This window comes from Anomaloglossus baeobatrachus, chromosome 1 (genome assembly GCF_048569485.1).
Source record: "Anomaloglossus baeobatrachus isolate aAnoBae1 chromosome 1, aAnoBae1.hap1, whole genome shotgun sequence".
Classification (NCBI taxonomy): Eukaryota; Metazoa; Chordata; class Amphibia; order Anura; family Aromobatidae; genus Anomaloglossus; species Anomaloglossus baeobatrachus.
In genome coordinates this window covers 442,919,231-442,937,593 of record NC_134353.1, presented here as the reverse complement: position 1 = coordinate 442,937,593, position 18,363 = coordinate 442,919,231, and the positions used below count along the sequence as shown (strand labels likewise).

Genomic DNA, 18,363 nt, shown 5'->3' with positions numbered 1-18,363 from the left:
AGAAAAACACTTTTTTTCAATGAAGGTAACATTAAATTAAACAACTACACTATGCATTGTTAATGTGGTAAATGACTATTTTAGCTGCAATAGTCTGTTTTTTAATGAAATATCTACATAGGTGTATAGAGGCCCATTTCCAACAACCACCACTCCAGTGTTCTAATGGTACATTGTGCTTGCGGTGTTAAACTAATGGACGTTTAGAAATCCCTTGAAAACCCCTAAGCAAGTATGTTAGCAGAGCTGAAAAGAACTTTAATGTGAAACTCGACAGTCTATTCTTGTTCTTAGAAATGAAGGCTATTCCATGCGAGAAATTGACAAGAAACTGAAGATTTCCTACAACGGTGTGTACTGCTCCCTTCAGAGGAGAGCACAAAACAGGCTCTAACCAGAGTAAAAAGAGAAGCGGGAGGCTCCGTTGCACCACTGAGCAACAAGACAAGTACATTAGAGTCTCTAGTTTGAGAAATCGACGCCTCACAGGTCCTCAACTGGCAGCTTCATTAAATAGTACTCGCAATACGCCGGTGTCAACGTCTACAATGAAGAGGCAACTCCGGGATGCTGGCCTTCAGGGAAGAGTGGCAAAGATATGGTTTTATCTGAGACTGGCTATTAAAAAGGAAAAAAAGATTAATATAGGGAAAAGAACACAGACATTGGGAAAAAAAAAAAAAAGTGTTAAGAACAGACGAAACAAAGTTTGAGGTGTTTGGATCACACAGAAGAACATTTGTGAGACGCAGAACAACTGAAAAGATGCTGGAAGAGGGCCTGACACCATCTGTCAAGCATGGTGGAGGTAACGTGATGGTGTGGGGTTGCTTTGGTGCTGGTAAAGTGGGAGATTTGTACAAGGTAAAAGGGATTTTGAATAAGGAAAGCCATCACTCCATTTTGCAACACCATGCCATACCCTGGCCTGTGGACAGCGCTTGATTGGAGCCAATTTCATCCTACAACAGAACAATGACTCTAAGCACACCTCCAAATTATGCATGAACTATTTAGGGAAGAAGCAGGCAGATGGTATTCTATCTGTAATGGAGTGGCCAGCCCAGTCACCAGATCTTAACCCTATTGAGCTGTTGTGGGAGCAGCTTGACCGTATGGTATGCAAAAGTGCCCATCAAGCCAATCCAACTTGTGAGAGGGGGGGGGGGGGGGGAAGAAGCATGGGGTAAAATATCTCCAGATTAGGCTACTTTCACACATCCGGTTTGAGCACTGCGGCTCAATCCGGCTGTGAAAACTTTGCAACGGATGCGGCGAAAATACTGCATCCTTTGCATAAGTTTTTACATGCGGCCCGTCCGTTTTTTTCCAGTTGCGGCATGCTACTGAGCATGCGCAGTGGAAAAAACCGCATGCGGCGAGCGGATGCGTTTTTTTCCGCATCGCGCCACATCCGGCCTCCATAGGTATGCATTGAAAAATGCGCCGCAGCGGCCGGATGAGGTGTTTTTTGCCGGAGCAAAAAACGTTGCAGGGAACGTTCGATCCGGCCGCGGCATCGGCTAAATCTGCCGCATGCGGCAAAAACCGGACCGGACGCAAGCCCCTGCGGCACAATACGGCACTAATGTAAGTCTCTGCAAAAAAAAACCGCAACCGGCGTTACAAAAGCCGGTTGCGGTTTTTCTGCAGAACGCCGTATTGTGCCGCAGAGCAAAAATCCGGATGTGTGAAAGTAGCCTTACCTCAACAAACTAACAGCTAGAATGCCAATGGTCTGCAATGGTAATTGCTGCAAACGGACCATTCTTATCATTATCTCTAACCTAGTCAATGTCAGGACTATATTATCTATTAATTATGCAAATTATTTGATAAATAAAAGCATGATGACCCCAAACTTTTGAACTGTAGTGTGTGTAAAATATATATATGTGTTCATTTTACATTTTAGGTAAGTCAAGACTTTTGAAGTGCAATAAGTCTCTGAATTCTTTTTTAATAACGTTGTCATGCTGTTGCTAACCAATGATGAATTAAGTACTTTTTACAAGTAACGTGCCTCTTATATTAACTCAAAAATGTCACAGGAGGCAGGGTAGGTGATGCTGCAGGCATGGAGGAGGGGGGTGTCGCGGCTCAAGAGGGTCAGTATGCAGAGGGTGGGCGATACTGCTGCAGGCTCGTCGAGTGTCACAGTGGAGTTTTGAGGCAGCGAGCACTATTTATCTGCTGGTGGGCTACTTTGAATCTCCCGCAGTTGACAAGATCGACTTCAAGAAAATAGCCACGATGCATGCGCAGATCAACAGGATGATGGACGTCAAGAAAATCTTATCAACTGCGGGAGATTCAAAGCAGCCCGTAGTCCGGCAGCAGAATAATGGTGCTCGCCGCCTCAACACCTCATGAGCCCTCAGTATCGCCGACCCTGCGCCACCACGGTAAGCCACATGCGGTTTGTAGTATGCACGTTTATCTTTCCCCCAGTTTTGGTAGGGGGTGGGGTGGGGCTTAGTGCACCCTACATACCAGAGAATACAGGTTTGCATTTTTTTTTTTATTAAAGCTTTGTCTGTGAGCCAGATGCAGCCATCAAAAGAGCCACATCTGGCTCACGAGCCATAGGTTCTCGACCCCTGCTGTAATGCAATCCCGGGTTACTGAGCTATGGAAAGCCTCACACGCCATGCTGTTTGCATAGTGTGGGAGAAGTGACAGCGTTGTGAGTACAGCACTGACAGCTATATTCCACTGTAGTAATTAAGCACTGCAGTGGTTAAGGGCTCATTCAGACGACCATTCTGTTTGTCCTCTTCAGTTCCTCTTTTTCTGCGGACCTAAGGACAAGAACATCTTTTTAATGTCTTTTGTGTAGGATCAGATGGTGCATGGAATCACTTCAGAGTCCCATCAGTTCCTACAAAAAACACATCGGATGCCGTATGCCCATTCCGTTATTACGGAACATGTCCTATTCTGTTCCGTAATTTCGGACCATGACAATACAAATCAATGGGTCAGCAAAATCCCTGGAAGCCACCAGGAAGCACTTCCGTGTGACTTCCGTCAGTTGCCCCTGCAGTCCATGTCCTGCGACAGCCTCAAAGCGGCTCGCACTGCAGTGTGTCAGCAGCTGCCCACATAGCAGTGCGAGCAGCCACGGGGATGACAAGCGCCGACATCAGGAAATTAGATAAGTTCATTACCTGCTGTGATGAACTCCACTGTACTCCGGACGTCAGCACTCACCCTAGTCACTGACGTAAATGCCCGCTGCATCGCATCAAGTATCGTGAGCCGCCTAAGACTGACTAGTGATGACGTCACATGCAGCTCGCGGTACTTCACTTGTGAGTGCAGCGGAATTCATCACTGCAGGTAATGTACCTAGCTAACTTCTTGACGGCAGCACTCGTCATCCCCTGCGGTGACCTGGGCTGACTTGCTGATGTTAGCTCAGGTCACTGCACTGCTCTCCCAGCCAATGGGGAACATTCTGTTCTTCAAATGACTGGGACAGTGAGCATGGATCGGCATGGGATCCCCTTATCGGATTACGCCGGACCCAGATTTGATTTTTCTGTCCAATAAATTGGTGAAAGAGAGAATGTGTTGGGGAGTGTTATTCCCCAAATAAAAATGTATTTTTTTACTGACTGGGTTAATGAGTCAGAATAGAATGAATAGAATAATGAATAAGAATGAATAACCCCATGGCTTGATGCCAGGTAACATTACACAACTGGTAGCAACCCGTATATAACCCCATTTGCCACTGCACCAGGGCAATGGGATGAGCAGCTGCGAAGCACCAGGATTGGTGCATCTAATGGATGCACCACTTCTGGGGCGGCTGCGGCCTGCTATTTTTAGGCTGGGGAATGTCCAATAACCGTGGACCTAACTAGTTTGAGAATATCAAACCACAGTCGTCCGCTTTACCCTGTCCGGTGATCCAAATTTGTGGGGGGGGGGGGGGGGGGAAGAGGGGGAAATCGAGAGAAACACCACCTTGCTTTAAGTTATTTAATTTAACCTTTGTCCTGCTGAATAGGTACAAATGTAACTATTCCTTTTTTAAAATTGCTTTTATTTTTTCTTTTTTTGGAAGAAAAGCCATAGAGGGCTGAAATTTCGTGACATCTCTGCAGTTTTGGTCCAGAATATATTGGCCAAATTTCAATAAAATATCTCCACCCCCTTCAGAGATAAGGGGTCGAGATATTTTTGCATCCAATATGCAGCCTGACGAAGCTTAAAATAAGTGTGTGGTGCCCTCTATTTTGAATTACCAGCCAAGGTGAAGCTGCAAGCTGTGGTATGTAGGCTGCCTCTGTCTGCTTTACCCTAGCTGGCTACAAAAAGTAAGGTACCCCGCATTTTTTTTTTTTAATTATTTATTTTTTTGACTAAGTACAAGGCTAAACACCCTTTACTGCCACATGAAAGGCACTAAAAGGGTGCAAAATTACAAAATACAGGGGAGTGTGAAATATAGGTCTTTCTCATCTATATCTGATGAGGGCTGATATGAGGTTAGCTAAATTCATTACCTGCGGTGATGAGCTCCACTGAAGTCGTGACGTCAGCACTCGTCACAGAGTTCAATGGTCGGCCGCATCACATCAAGTATCGTGCAGTCACAGCTGGAGTTCTCCACCGGTGACCGGAAGTCACGAGTGAAGTCTTGCTGACCGCGCTGCTCACTTCGCTTGCAGCTTGAATCTCACAGCAGGTGGTCCTGTTCTACGGCTCTCGCTTTGAGATTCAGATGTAGCAGTGCTGGAAATGTTGTGGGACTCATGTGGAATACGTCGGACCTGGAGAGGTGTTTGTGGTGTTAAAGTTGTGAAAGAGGGTGCTTTTTTGTTTTTTTATTTCAAATAAAGGATTTTTTGAGTTTATTTACTTTCACTTACAGATTAGTGATGGGGTGGGGGTCTCAGACACCTTCCATCACTAATCTAGGACTTATGGCAGCTATGTGCTGCCATTAACTCCCCATTACCACTATTGACACCGCACCAAGGCAGTAGGGAAGGGCCGGTAAAGTATTGGGACTGTCAAATCTAATGGATGCGGCAATTCTGGGTGGCTGCTGGCTGATTTTATTTTTTTTTTTTAGATAAAAATATCAGTTGCACTCAAGTAAAAGGGAAGGCGAAAAAAAACAATAAACACAAGTATGTAGATGGTGAACATTGGAATATGAATACACATTACTGCCAAGAAAATATGATTGTTTTTTAAAAATATTATATGGAGTCATTCCTTTGTCTACACACTCCAGTTATTTCAAGTGTTTTTAATTTTCCCTTTTGCAGATTCTATTCAAGCCCATATAAAAGTTCAGTTGGGACAAGAGAGGAATATCAATTAGATTAGGACCCAGATGAGAGTTACACCTTGGTATCTGGGTACAAGTATATTTGGCCCCCTTTATTAGCGAAGTAACTTTTTTAAATAAAAAAAAAAAAACAAAAAAAAAAACCATTTTCTTGGCAGTAATGTGTATTTATATTCCAATACACCATCTACATATTTTTTTCTCCTTCCCTTTGAGTGCAACTGTTTAAGATATATGTCATGTTCAGTATGCACCAGTTCAGACTATGAGATTAGGAAGTTCCGGCAATTCTTCTGGCTGATATTTAATCTGGCTCCCAATAACATGGGTCTCCCCAGCCTGAGAATACCAGCCCCCTCCTGTGAGGCTTTATTTTGGCTGGGTATCGAAATTGTGAGGGGGTGGGGGTGTGTGTTTAAACGTACACCATTTTTATTTTAATGTACGATAAAGACCCGCCCACCGGCGGCTATGATTGGTTGCAATCAGACAGCTGTCACTTATCGGGGCGTGTGACTGCAACCAGACTGGGTGAGCGAGGGAAGCAGTGAACATGTACGAGTTTAATGAGCGGCCCGGCTCGGGAAGGATAAAGAGCTGCTGCGGGAGCAGTGTGAGCCTTCCCGGTGATCGGTGAGTATGAAGCGCTTGCTCGTACCCCTTTATGTCGGATTCTGTTCCCCATAGACTTTATATGGGGACCAACATCTTGTCATAATGTGGACTATATGTAACGCTTTTGTTTTTTGCAGTCCGCAAAAAAAAAACAAAAAAAAAAACACGGACTTACACTGATGGCACATGGACCGTATACGGAACAGATGCGTTTGTTACACAGATGTCATATGGATCATTTTTTTGCGGACTGCAAAAACGGAATGGTCATATGAATGTAGGCTTATAGAAACAAAGAAAGAATTCTGCAACGAAATCTGCAAGGAAAAAAGAAGCAGCATGTGCACAGCAAGTCAGGACTCTCAGACTTTGCTGGCATGCATTTTTTCTTTGTAGTATTAAAGGGGTGGTTCACCCATATTTTTTATTGTCTAGATCGATATTATATTGAGAAACAATGTTTCTCTCAAATACCTTGTTGTGAGGCAAATCCCGGGATATGAAGATGAATTATGACTCCAGTCATAATCCCTCATCACTCCCTGGCAGTGCCCCCTCCCTTCTTGTTCTCAGTGTTCCACTTACACCTCCATGGCCATGTCCTGTGATATGGAAATGAGGTGGTGTGGGAACAATGGACACAGGATGACTCCCTGCCGTCACCCTGTAACAAGAGTTGTATCTCATTAGCAAGGCTATGGAACTAGCAGACAGAACGACTCCAGTAAAAAATGGTTCATATCTCGCAAGCCATATTTCCGATAAATATGGCAACCATAAAAATGGTGTCTCCGCATGCGGACGATGCCGGCACACCCTTTTTATGGGAGCAGGACATTGGGAAATGCCCCAGGCGTGATATCAGCCAATGGGGAACTGGCAGACAGGTCATGAGTCCCCTCGTTCTGTAGCTAAATTCATAACTGTCACAATGAGAGCATTGGCGTCCGCCTACGACGCTCCCAGGCCAAGTTATGGCCATATTCCATGTTGTGGATTTTGTCCATAACTCCAGCCAGGGGTGGAGCAGTGCTCCCTCTGAGGTCACGAAGGTAGGAGGGGACCTGGATTTGTCCAGGTTGATAACCCTACTTCGGCCATTTTCCAGTGTTCTTTCGCTGGGGGTCACGTGTGAGAAACATCTGTGGGAGTTCCTGGAAACCTGGTCTACAGCGCCCCCCTGTGGCCAGACGCACAAGGTAACTGATTGAATTGCATACCTGTTGTAAACCATGCTTTATCTGTAACTGTACTCTGACATATGTATATTCTGTAGATTCCCTATTGTATATATTGTAGTTTCTAGTGTGCTTTAGGCTGATTAAATTATATAATTAATCTTGGGCTGTTCTGTTATCTCGATCTTGAATCCCACGTCTGTGTGTTCGGCTAATAGTTACCGTAAATCGGTTGGTGGCAGCGAATTGTGCCAAGGATTATTGTGGGGAGGCCAGTGAGATTCGGGGAGATTTTATATATTCCGCCCGCGGAGGTCGGGGGAATATATACCTTACTCTCACCGGGGACCCTTCAATAATCGGCATAAGTAGTATAGCGGCCTCCTTGCTTATGGTCGGGCAATTCCATAATTGGCCTGACTATAAGAGGGGCGCTAGAGAGCGCGTCACGTGCTCTGTCTGTCGGTCGGGAGGTATAAAGGAGGGGTGACCCCCACTTGTTACCCCCCGATTGTGACGTACTGGTAGCCAGCGCGGGGGGATTTCTGAGTGACCCCCCGGTGGTTTGTGACACTTGTGTTGTCAATAGTGCCTGTGAGAGGCGCTATTGCAGACCGCTGCTCCCCGTCCAGTGACGTACCCGTCCAATGCTGCCTCGTCACATCCGTGCAGCCGGCTACATTCTGAGCCCATCTGCTCCCTGCTCCTCCTCCCTCACAGCACGTCTCTTGCTTGCAGCGTTCTGCGAGGAGGGAGGAGGGAGGGGGGAGCAGGAGACGCGCCGTGCTGTGTGCTGCTAGGAGGGAGGAGGGAGGAGGGGGAAGCAAATGGGCTGTGACAGCAGTGAAACACCGCTCACAGCTCAGAGTCTGGAAGAATGTAGCCGGCTGCACGGATGTGACGTGGCAGCATTGGACGGGTACGTCACTGGACGGGGAGCAGCGGTCCGCAATAGCGCCTCTCACAGGCACTATTGCCAACACAAGGTATTTGAGAGAAACATTGTTTCTCAATATAATATCGATCTAGACAATAAAAAAATATGGGTGAACCACCCCTTTAAATTTGCAAGAAAACAAAATGCATGGAAGAAAAAAAAAAAAAAAAAAAAACTTAACTTGTGCACTTAGCCATTGAACTTGCCTTGCTCCTGCGGATTGAACCCTGTTGCTGGGTGGAAAATAACTAATCCTCCAGGCACAATTGGGTTTCAGTCACAGGGAGACGCTGAGGCAGTCACTGGTCTGTATATAGCGAGCGACAGCTGTAACTGCGCCTCTGCACTGATTGACAACTGCTCATCACTAGGATCCACTGTTATTCAGTGCTGGGGACAATGACAGCCACCACTCCTTACATAAAGCTGTGACTTGGAACGCTGCTGGGGGGGGGGGGGGGGGGGACAAAGTTAATTTCCTTCAGAAGCGGGGGCTCTCAGTGCGGGGTCTAAATGTTATTACCCTGCAGATTAACTCCATACGTACAGGTTGTGATTTTTCAGGTCACGCTCCCTAAAACAATGCATTTTGGCTTACTAAGAAGCCTTCTTCAGGTATTAAAACAATCTGTATGCACCGTTGTGAGCTAATATTTTGGCCATTACAAGCACTACACTGCATTCAGATGTTTTAAAGGGAATCTGTCACCAGGTTTTTGCTCCCCCATCTGAGAGCAGCATAATATAGAGGCAGAGACCCCGATTCCAGGGATGTGTCACTTACTGAGCTGTTTGCTATCATTTTGATAAAAGCAATGTTTTCTTTCTAGCAGTTATACAGCGCTCATGAATATGCTAAACTACATGGCAGCATGCCATGTAATCCTCTAATGATAACAATCCCTGTTTAATCAGCAGGAGATCATCAAAACTACACTAAGTAGCCCAGTAAGTGACTCACCGCTGGAATGAGGTTCTTTTCCTACATTATGCTGCTCAGATTAGATGGCAAAAACCTGCTGACAGATTCCCTTTAATATCTGAAGGAGGCATCTCAGTAAGCCAAAACACTTGTTAGGCCCGTTTCACACGTCAGTGAAAAACAGTGACGTTTTTCACTGACGTGTAAAATACGCACATGTCCCTCCGTGTGTCGTGAATCACGGCACACGTGGGTTGTCTAAGTGCAATCCGGGCTCCGTTCTCCGTGGCCCGTGATTGCACTTAGAGATTAACTCACCTGCGCCCGCTCCCGCTCTCCATGGTGCTGAACGCTCCCGCGGTGCAGCATCCGGCCGGCGCTGACCCCCGCAGCAGCTGCTTCGGGGGTCGGCTGTGTCGTGCATCATGAATATGCGCGACAGTAATGAGCCGCTTAGAAGCAGCAGGCTGCACGGGCTGCAGAGAGCGCCGCTGGAGCCGGGTGAGTAAAAATGATTTTTATTTTAAAAGCACGTTTTTTTTTCTGGCACGTGTCTCACGGATCACACCGCTGCGTGGTCCGTGGGACATCAGTGATGCCAGAAAAAAAAATGGACATGTCTCCGTGCGGCAATCACGGACACGCGTGAACGCTGCACAGAGACATGGTCAGTGAAACCTCACTGATGTGTGAGCAGACCCATTCATTATAATGGGTCTGCATATGTCAGTGATTCTGGGTACGTTAAAAAGCAAAAAAAAAAAAAAAACAAAAAAAACGTACCAGAATCACTGACGTGTGAAGGGGGCCTTACAGTTACTTAGGTGGGGGGGGGGGGGGGGGGGGGGTGGGGGGGCTGAAAAAAAAAAAAAAAAAAAAAAAAACAGACCTAGGTCCATCTAGTTGAATCTTCCTCCACCAATTATACAATTTGTCCCTAAGTGACTTATAACCAACAATGTTGTGTGCACTGAGGAAATCATCCAGCCCTTTTTTGAAAGCTGTTATAGTACCTGCCATTACTACCTCTTGTGGTAGGGCATTCCACAGTCTGACTGCTTTAAGGGTATGTGCGCACGTTGCGTACTAGCCCAGCACCGTAAAAGGTGCGCTTCAGAGCGCAGCTGAAAAAGCTCCGTTCTGAGGCGCATGGTGCCAGCAGAGAACGTGCGCTCTGCCTGCAGCTCCTGCCATAGACAGAGCAGGAGCTGCCGGCAAAGCGCACGGAAGAAGTGACATGTCACTTCTTTTTACGCAGCGCTTCGGCAGTAGCCGAAGCGCTGCGTTGTAATATGCCACGTGCGCACGGCCCCTGCACAATCTCCATAGATTGTGCAGGGGACGCAGGACGCATGCAGTTTTTAATATTCTACATAGTTTGGTGTCATCAGCAAACACTGACACTTTACTATCAGTCCCATCCACAAGGTCATTAATAAAGAGATTAAAAAGAATTGGTCCTAGCACAGATCCCTGCGGCACCCCACTGCTGCATTTAGAAAATGTACCAGGAAACAGTAGTCATACATATCTTTTAGCCAATTCCTTACCCAGTTGCATATTGTTTCCCCTAGTCCTTGCTTCTGGAGCTTTAGTATAAGGCTATTATGTGGTACAGTATCAAATGCCTTTGCAAAGTCCAAATAAATCACATCAGCTGCATTACCAATATCCAGATTTGCACTTACCCCCTCATAGAACCCCAACAGGTTGGTTAGACACGACTTATCTTTCATGAATCCATGCTGTCAGTCAGTTATTATATTTTCTGCAATATATTTCTGCATGTCATCCCTTAAAATGCCCTCAAAAACTTTGCATACTACTGATGTCAGGCTTACTGGACGGTAGTTGCCTGGATCCACCCTTTTACCTTCTTAAATATCGGTACCACATCAGCAATCCTCCAATCCTGAGGCACCAACCCTGTTACAAGTGAGTCTAAAAAGATGAGATACAGCGGTCTGTCGATTACGCAGCTCAATTTCCTCAATATTCATGAATGAATGCTATCTGGCCTGGGGATTTGTCAATGTTTAGTTTACTCAGACGCAAGCGTACTTGTGTTAAAGGGAAGGGGTCGTCAAAAAAAAAAAAAAAATTCAATAACTGAAAAATGAAAAGTATTAATGTTATGTTTAAATAAAATTGTTTTTAATTGAGAAAAATATATATATATAAAAAAAAAAAAATTAAAGTTTGATATATTCCACTCTTACACACTAGGGGGAGAAGCTGCTGAAATCTGACTGTAGAAATATCTCACATTACAGCTGCAGTAAAAGTGGGTGTAATCTGCTCTCCTGTGTGATGTCACCATCACCTCCCAATCTGGATGTTTCCAAAAGGATAAGAGAATGAAATTTAGGATCACAGTGCGGAGCCATTTTGTTGGGTGATCACAGAGTGATCCTAATATGTCTAAAGTGTCACTAAGGCCAGCTGCAAAGTGCTCCACTGTATCCCGCGCCGCACTGTATCCCAATGCCCCCACACTGCCTACTGACTGTATCCCAATGCCCCCACACTGCCTACTGACAGTATCCCAATGCCCCGCTCAGCTCGCTGACTGTATCCCAATGCCGCATGCACTCACCTCAGACCTGCGCCTCGGCAGCCTATCCTGTCAGACATCACAGTACGAGCAGCGGAGGCCCGAGGTGAGCACAACCAGAGAGGGGGGGCCGCGGTATAGTGAGCTGGAGGAGTGGGTGGGGATTTGGGGTGAGCTCCACAATGATGGCGCTGATCTCCTCCCTCTGCTGTGATCTGGACAGCCCGGGAGGCGCATCCATTTTACAGCAGACGCCTTCTGTATGTAACTAGATGGGGTCGGATTCCGACCACTGTCCTCTATGCCCTGGGGGCTGCCATAAAGGAGGTGAGTAACTGCGGTTACAAACACCAAATCCAAGATGGCAGTCCCCAGTGCATCAGTAAAACTAGAATTAAATAAAAACTAAATAAACAGTGAGTTTAATTTTGTATTAAAAATACTTTATTTCATAATCATTAACACAAAATAAAAAACCACAACACCCTTCCTTTAAATTAATTATAACAGGTGGTGAACTTTGATTTTTCACTTGTTGAATGATCCCCGGAACAGTCTGTTCCTTGGTGAACATTGATGAGAAATGCCTATTTAATATCTCAGTCTTTTGTTTGTCCTCTATAACTAACGTGTTATTATATTTTAAGGGGGCCAATACTATCCTTTGTTTTCCTTTTGGCATTAATGTATTTATAAAAGATTTTGGGATTTATTGTAATATCCTTCGCGATTTTTGTTTCAGTAGCTAGTTTTGCTTGCTTGATTTCTTTTTTACATTTCCTATTAATATCTTTATACTTCTGAAATGCTATTTCTGTATTCTCAGCCTTCAACACCCTTAGTTTTTGTTTTATTATACTTTGTACAGTCCGATTTATCCATAGTGGTTTCTTTTTATTCCTGGACATTTTATTACCAGAGGGTATAAGTTTTTTACAGAACTATGTTCGGTATCCCCAGTTACCATGACATTGTCCCAATCTACACATTTAAGCTCTTCCCTTAATTTGTTAAAATCAGCTTTACTAAAATTCCAGGTTTTAGCATTTCCCCTTTGAAATGTTCTATTGAATATTATGTCGAAGCTTACCATATTATGATCGTTGGTGCCCAAGTGCTCCCGGACCTGTAGGTCTGAAATGGTATCCAGTCTATTTGACAGGACCAAAGAATCTAAAATCTAAAATTATCTCCCCTCCTTGGTTCATCTACCATCTGAGAGAGGAAATGGTCTTGAATAGTAGATAAGAATTTACAGCTTTTAGCACAACCAGAAGAATTCTATGTCCCACTGTATGTCTGGATAGTTGAAATCCCCCATAATAAAAACCCGATTATTATTATTAGCTGCCTTTTCAATTTGTTCCAGCATTTTACCCTCTACCTGTTCACGTGTGTTAAGAGGCATATAGCAAACTCCAATTAGCATTTTTCCATTATTACCCTCCCCATGTACATTTACCCATACTGACTCTACATTGTTGCAGTTCCCCTTAATGTCATCATTCAACACAGGTTTTAGGTTAGATTTGATAAATATACACACCCCACCACCTTTTTTGTCTTTCCTGTCCTTCCTAAATGTAGTATAACCCTGTATGTTTGTCAGCCAGTCATGGTTCTCATCCAGTCTTCCATAATTCCCACCACATCATAATCCATGGTTGACATAAGAATCTCCAATTCATTTATTTTGTTTACAAGACTTCTTGCATTTGCCAGTAGACATCTAATACTATTAACGCATTCCTTACTCCTAGCCTCCCTACGTTCCTTGAATGTCCTAGCCCCCCATAAACCATTGACCCCTACCGTTTCACTGTCTATCTGCTCTATATATCCCCTTATTTGCTCCACTACCCTCCCTCCCCCCAGATCCTAGTTTAAAAGCTCCACCATCTGTCTGACCATTTTCTCCCCCAGCACAGCTGCACCCTCCCTATTGAGGTTCAGCTCGTCCCTACTGTAGAGCCTGTAGCCAACTGAGAAGCCGGCCCAGTTCTCCATGAACCCGAACCCTTCCTTCCTGCACCAATTTCTAAGCCACATATTTATCTCCCTAAGCTCCTGCTGTCTTTCTAGTGAGGTCGTATTTCTGAAACCACCACCTTAGAGGCTTTGGACTTCAGCTTCTCTCCTAGTGCCCTGTGATCATTTTTAAAGGACCTTCCACCTGCCTCTAACTTTGTCATTAGTACCAATGTGCACCATGACCGCTGAGTTATCCCCAGCCCCACCCAGCAATCTGTCTATCCGATGCGCAATATGCCGAACCCGAGCACCCGGCAGACACTGGTCGGCATTCACGGTCTCTGCGACAGATGACCCTGTCTGTACGCGTAATAATAAAGTCCCCTACCACCAACATGTCTGGACTTTGCTGCACTCTTATTTCCCTCCTTCCTACAGCAGTCGGTTTCCTGGTTGCTAGGAGCAACATCCTGCTGTAGTGATCCTGTTCTAATTGTTAAAAACATGGTAAGTCCATACCACTCATGTACATACAGTTTTTAAATAAATTCACCCTTTACACAGATTTTGCTTCAATTTGTTGGCTCCACTGGGCGCGCCACCTGCAGTCTCCATCTCATCTGTATAGCACCTGTGATAGCCCCAGTGGAGGAGTTAGTGACAGCAGACTGATCAGCAGCACACAGAGTGCCTGACAACCCCCAGTCACGGACTACGAGCCTACACTATTGGAAGGCATGTGAGTGCAAACACTTATGTACGCTTCTTACATACCCAATACTACACTCATGTAAGAGCTGCATTTTTCTCCTTAATCTCTCCTCCTAAGGGTATTCATGAATGCAGTGCATCGTATGTTAAATAGCTGTAAGTGAAATTTATTTATGAGACAGCCAAGATGAAGGTCTATAAAATGAAGGTAGTCTCCCACTCAAAGCTGTAATCAATGGTGAAATATGAAAGTCAAAAGTTCAAAACATTGTTACCCTTTTGCTTGGTCACTGTATGTGGAAATTGTGTTCATTTCCCTATTATCTACGTATATTTCTTGTTAATTCCCCCACCTATCAAGGAAAGAGAACATAATAGTCACCTGTTTTTGTGATATGCGTTCATTTCCCTGTAATCTGCGTATATGACATTCATTCTATGTCCAAGAAACTTATTAAATGGAACCTGTCACCAGATTTGGCGACTATAGGCTGCGGCCACCACCAGTGAGCTCTTATATATAGCATTATAACATGCTGCATTCTAACATTCTGTATATAAGAGCCCAGGCCGCTGTGTAGAACGGAAAAAAAACCACTTCATAATACTCAACTAAACGGTCGGAACAGACTGGTCGCATGGGTGTCTCCGTTGCCTCCTCTTTCAGCCACCTTTGTCCTTCTGAAGCTTGGGTGTATGACGCATGCTACGTCATACACACTCGCCAGCATTGAGGTCCCGCGCAGGCGCGCTGCAATACTTTGATCTTCCCTGCTCAGGGCAGATCAAAGGTCTCCATAAGTTTTGGACCAATAAGTTTTGACACCACCGCCGCATTCCCCCTCCGCCCATCAGGGGAATGGCTCACGGGGCGATCACACCACTGCCCCGTCCCCTGCTCATCAGGGGGGAAGCTTAGAAAGCAATGAGGACTCCACTGGCTCCCCCGCCCCCCCGCTAATCAGGGAAGAGGCTAAAAAGGACGAGGATGACACCACCGCCCCCCACTCATCAGGGAAGAGGCTAAGGATTCCATCACGTTCTACTGAGCATGCTCAGCATGTCCAGCAGAACGTTCTAAATCATTTAAAATCTGTGGGTCCCTCTCTGAAGGGTCCCTCTCTGAAGGGTCCCTCTCTGAAGGGTCCCTCTCTGAAGGGTCCCTCTCTGAAGGGTCCCTCTCTGAAGGGTCCCTCTCTGAAGGGTCCCTCTCTGAAGGGTCCCTCTCTCACACTCACCACTGCTCTGGCAGCTTCTCTTTTGAAAATGCCGGCCGCTCATTATTCCATCTAGTTTTCCCTGCTTCCCTTGCCCACCGGCGCCTATGATTGGTTGCAGTCAGACGCACCCCCATGCTGTCTCACTGCAACCTATCACAGCCGCCGGTGGGCAGGTCTATGTAGTGCAGTAAAAACCAAAAAAAAAAAACACAAAAACAAAAAATGGCATGCATTCCCCCCCCCCCCTCCCCAATTTTGATACCAGCCAAGGTAAAGCCACATGGCTGAAGGATGGTATTCTCAGGATCGGGAGCCCCACATTATGGGGAGCCCCCCCCAGGCTAAAAATAGCCAGCAGCCGCCCGCAATTGCCGCATACATTAGATGCGACAGTCCCAGGACTCTAACCGGCTCCTCCTGAATGTCCCTGGTGCAATTGGGGTAATAAGGAGTTAATGGCAGCCCATAGCAGCTCCTAAGTCCTAGGTTAATCATGGCAGGCGTCTATGAGACACCCCCAATGATTAACCTGTAAGGGAAAGTAAATAAAACACACATACCCGAAAAATTAACCTTATTTGCAATAGAAGACACAAACAAAAAAAAAATACCACACACCCTCTTTCACCACTTTATTAATCCCCAAATACCCCTCCAGGTCCGGCGTAATCAACACGAGGTCCCACGACGCATCCAGCTCTACTACATCGGAAGCTGACAGGAGCGGCCATAGAACACCGCCGCTCACTGTGAGCTCCACAGAGCAACTAAAGTGAGTTGCGCCGTCAGCGGGAACGTCACTGAGGTAGTGGATGCGGGTGACGATTGGGGGGCGGCAGTGCCCGCGTGGGTGCGGTGACGATTGGGGGGCGGCAGTGCCCGCGTGGGTGCGGTGACAATTGGGGGGCGGCAGTGCCCGCGTGGGTGCGGTGACAATTGGGGGGCGGCAGTGCCCGCGTGGGTGCGGTGACAATTGGGGGGCGGCAGTGCCCGCGTGGGTGCGGTGACAATTGGGGGGCGGCGACACACGGTAGTGCCTGCGTGCGTGGAGACATGGTAGTGCCTGCGTGGGGTGCGGGGATGGTGGGTGGGATTTCTGGACACACGGTAGTGCCTGCGTGGGGATGGGGGGGGGGGGGGGGGAAGGAACGACACGGTAGTGCCTGCGTGGGTGCGGGGATAATTGGGGGGGTGAAGGGGCACATGGTAGTGCCTGCGTGGGTGATTGGGGGGAGGGGACAGTAGTGCCTTCGTGGGTGCAGGATGATGGGGGGGGGGGGATGGTGACTCCGCCGCGCCCCCCCCCCCTCGCTCAGCAGGGCGATGGTGACTCCGCCGCGCCCCCCCCCCCCCTCGCTCAGCAGGGCGATGGTGACTCCGCCGCGCCCCCCCCCCCCTCGCTCAGCAGGGCGATGGTGACTCCGCCGCGCCCCCCCCCCCCTCGCTCAGCAGGGCGATGGTGACTCCGCCGCGCCCCCCCCCCCCCCCTCGCTCAGCAGGGCGATGGTGACTCCGCTGCCCCCCCCCCCTCGCTCAGCAGGGCGATGGTGACTCCGCCGCGCCCCCCCCCCCCTCGCTCAGCAGGGCGATGGTGACTCCGCCGCGCCCCCCCCCCCCTCGCTCAGCAGGGCGATGGTGACTCCGCCGCGCCCCCCCCCCTCGCTCAGCAGGGCGATGGTGACTCCGCTGCCCCCCCCCCCCTCGCTCAGCAGGGCGATGGTGACTCCGCCGCCCCCCCCCCCCCTCGCTCAGCAGGGCGATGGTGACTCTGCCGCCCCCCCCCCCCTCGCTCAGCAGGGCGATGGTGACTCCGCTGCCCCCCCCCCCCTCGCTCAGCAGGGCGATGGTGACTCCGCCGCCCCCCCCCCCCTCGCTCAGCAGGGCGATGGTGACTCCGCCGCCCCCCCCCCCCTCGCTCAGCAGGGCGATGGTGACTCCGCTGCCCCCCCCCCCTCGCTCAGCAGGGCGATGGTGACTCCGCCGCCCCCCCCCCCCTCGCTCAGCAGGGCGATGGTGACTCTGCGCCCCCCCCCCTCGCTCAGCAGGGCTATGGTGACTCTGCCGCCCCCCCCCTCGCTCAGCAGGGCGATGGTGACTCTGCCGCCCCCCCCCCCCCTCGCTCAGCAGGGCGATGGTGACTCTGCCGCCCCCCCCCCCTCGCTCAGCAGGGCGATGGTGACGCCGCCGCCCCCTACTCGGGGTAAAGGTCAGTATATAGCAGCCGCATCTTCCCGTAGCTGACGTTGTACAGGAGCCGACACGCCGCACATTCCTCACAGATGAGGACTCCACCTCTTGTGCCCAGTACTCACCGAGGACTCTCCGCCTCCCCCACAGCTTCGGTGCTTCGGCTGGTTACCATCCTGGGGCTCGGTGCCGTTCTGGATGTTTGTCTCCTCTGGAGGAAGTAGCGTCACTGGCGCCACGCCTCCCTTATCAGGCGCCGACGTCACGAACACGTTAGCGGGCTCCTGTTGTCATGACGTCACATGTGGGCGTGGTTCTGCTGCCTTGCCCCCTTGCCCACCTCTCTGACGGTGTTGTGCTATGTTTAGTATAGTGATGGGCAGTCCGGCTCTTTTTGATGAGCCGGCTCATTTGGCTCGGCTCACCAAAAAGAATCGGCTCTTTCGGCTCAAAAAACGGCTCTTTTTTTAAAAAAAACCCTCTGCTACACCTTGTGATGATACAGAACCTCCCCTGTACATTGGGAACCTCATTCTACACCCTTGTATGTATCTAGTGAAGCAGTAAAAACAGTTTTTAGCATTATTGTTTCCGTTTCCTCAGATTGTCAGCTCTTCTGGACAGGGCCCGCGCTCCTCTTTTATGTGGTGTTTTTTGTACATGTCCTTTCTACATTAGTCAGTGCTCTGATATGTGTCGCTCCTACAAAAGATTATAATTCCTGAAAATAAAGGCGAGTTGCAATTACTGTGCTGCC

At 48.0% G+C, this 18,363-nt stretch overlaps 1 protein-coding gene across 4 annotated transcripts in view; it reads right to left on the bottom strand.

Moving 5' to 3' along the window:
- Positions 1-17,890, bottom strand: part of R3HDM4 (R3H domain containing 4) — a 148,037-nt gene extending 130,147 nt beyond the window's left edge. The window contains exon 1 of one of the 4 annotated variants that reach the window (XM_075337878.1): positions 17,732-17,890. In XM_075337878.1, coding sequence (XP_075193993.1) covers positions 17,732-17,781 — 50 coding nt within the window. In that variant the 5' untranslated portion in view covers positions 17,782-17,890. The remainder of the gene's footprint in view (positions 1-17,731) is intronic. The other 3 variants (XM_075337879.1, XM_075337875.1, XM_075337876.1) reach the window with 3 other exon arrangements.
- Positions 17,891-18,363: the final 473 nt, after the last annotated feature.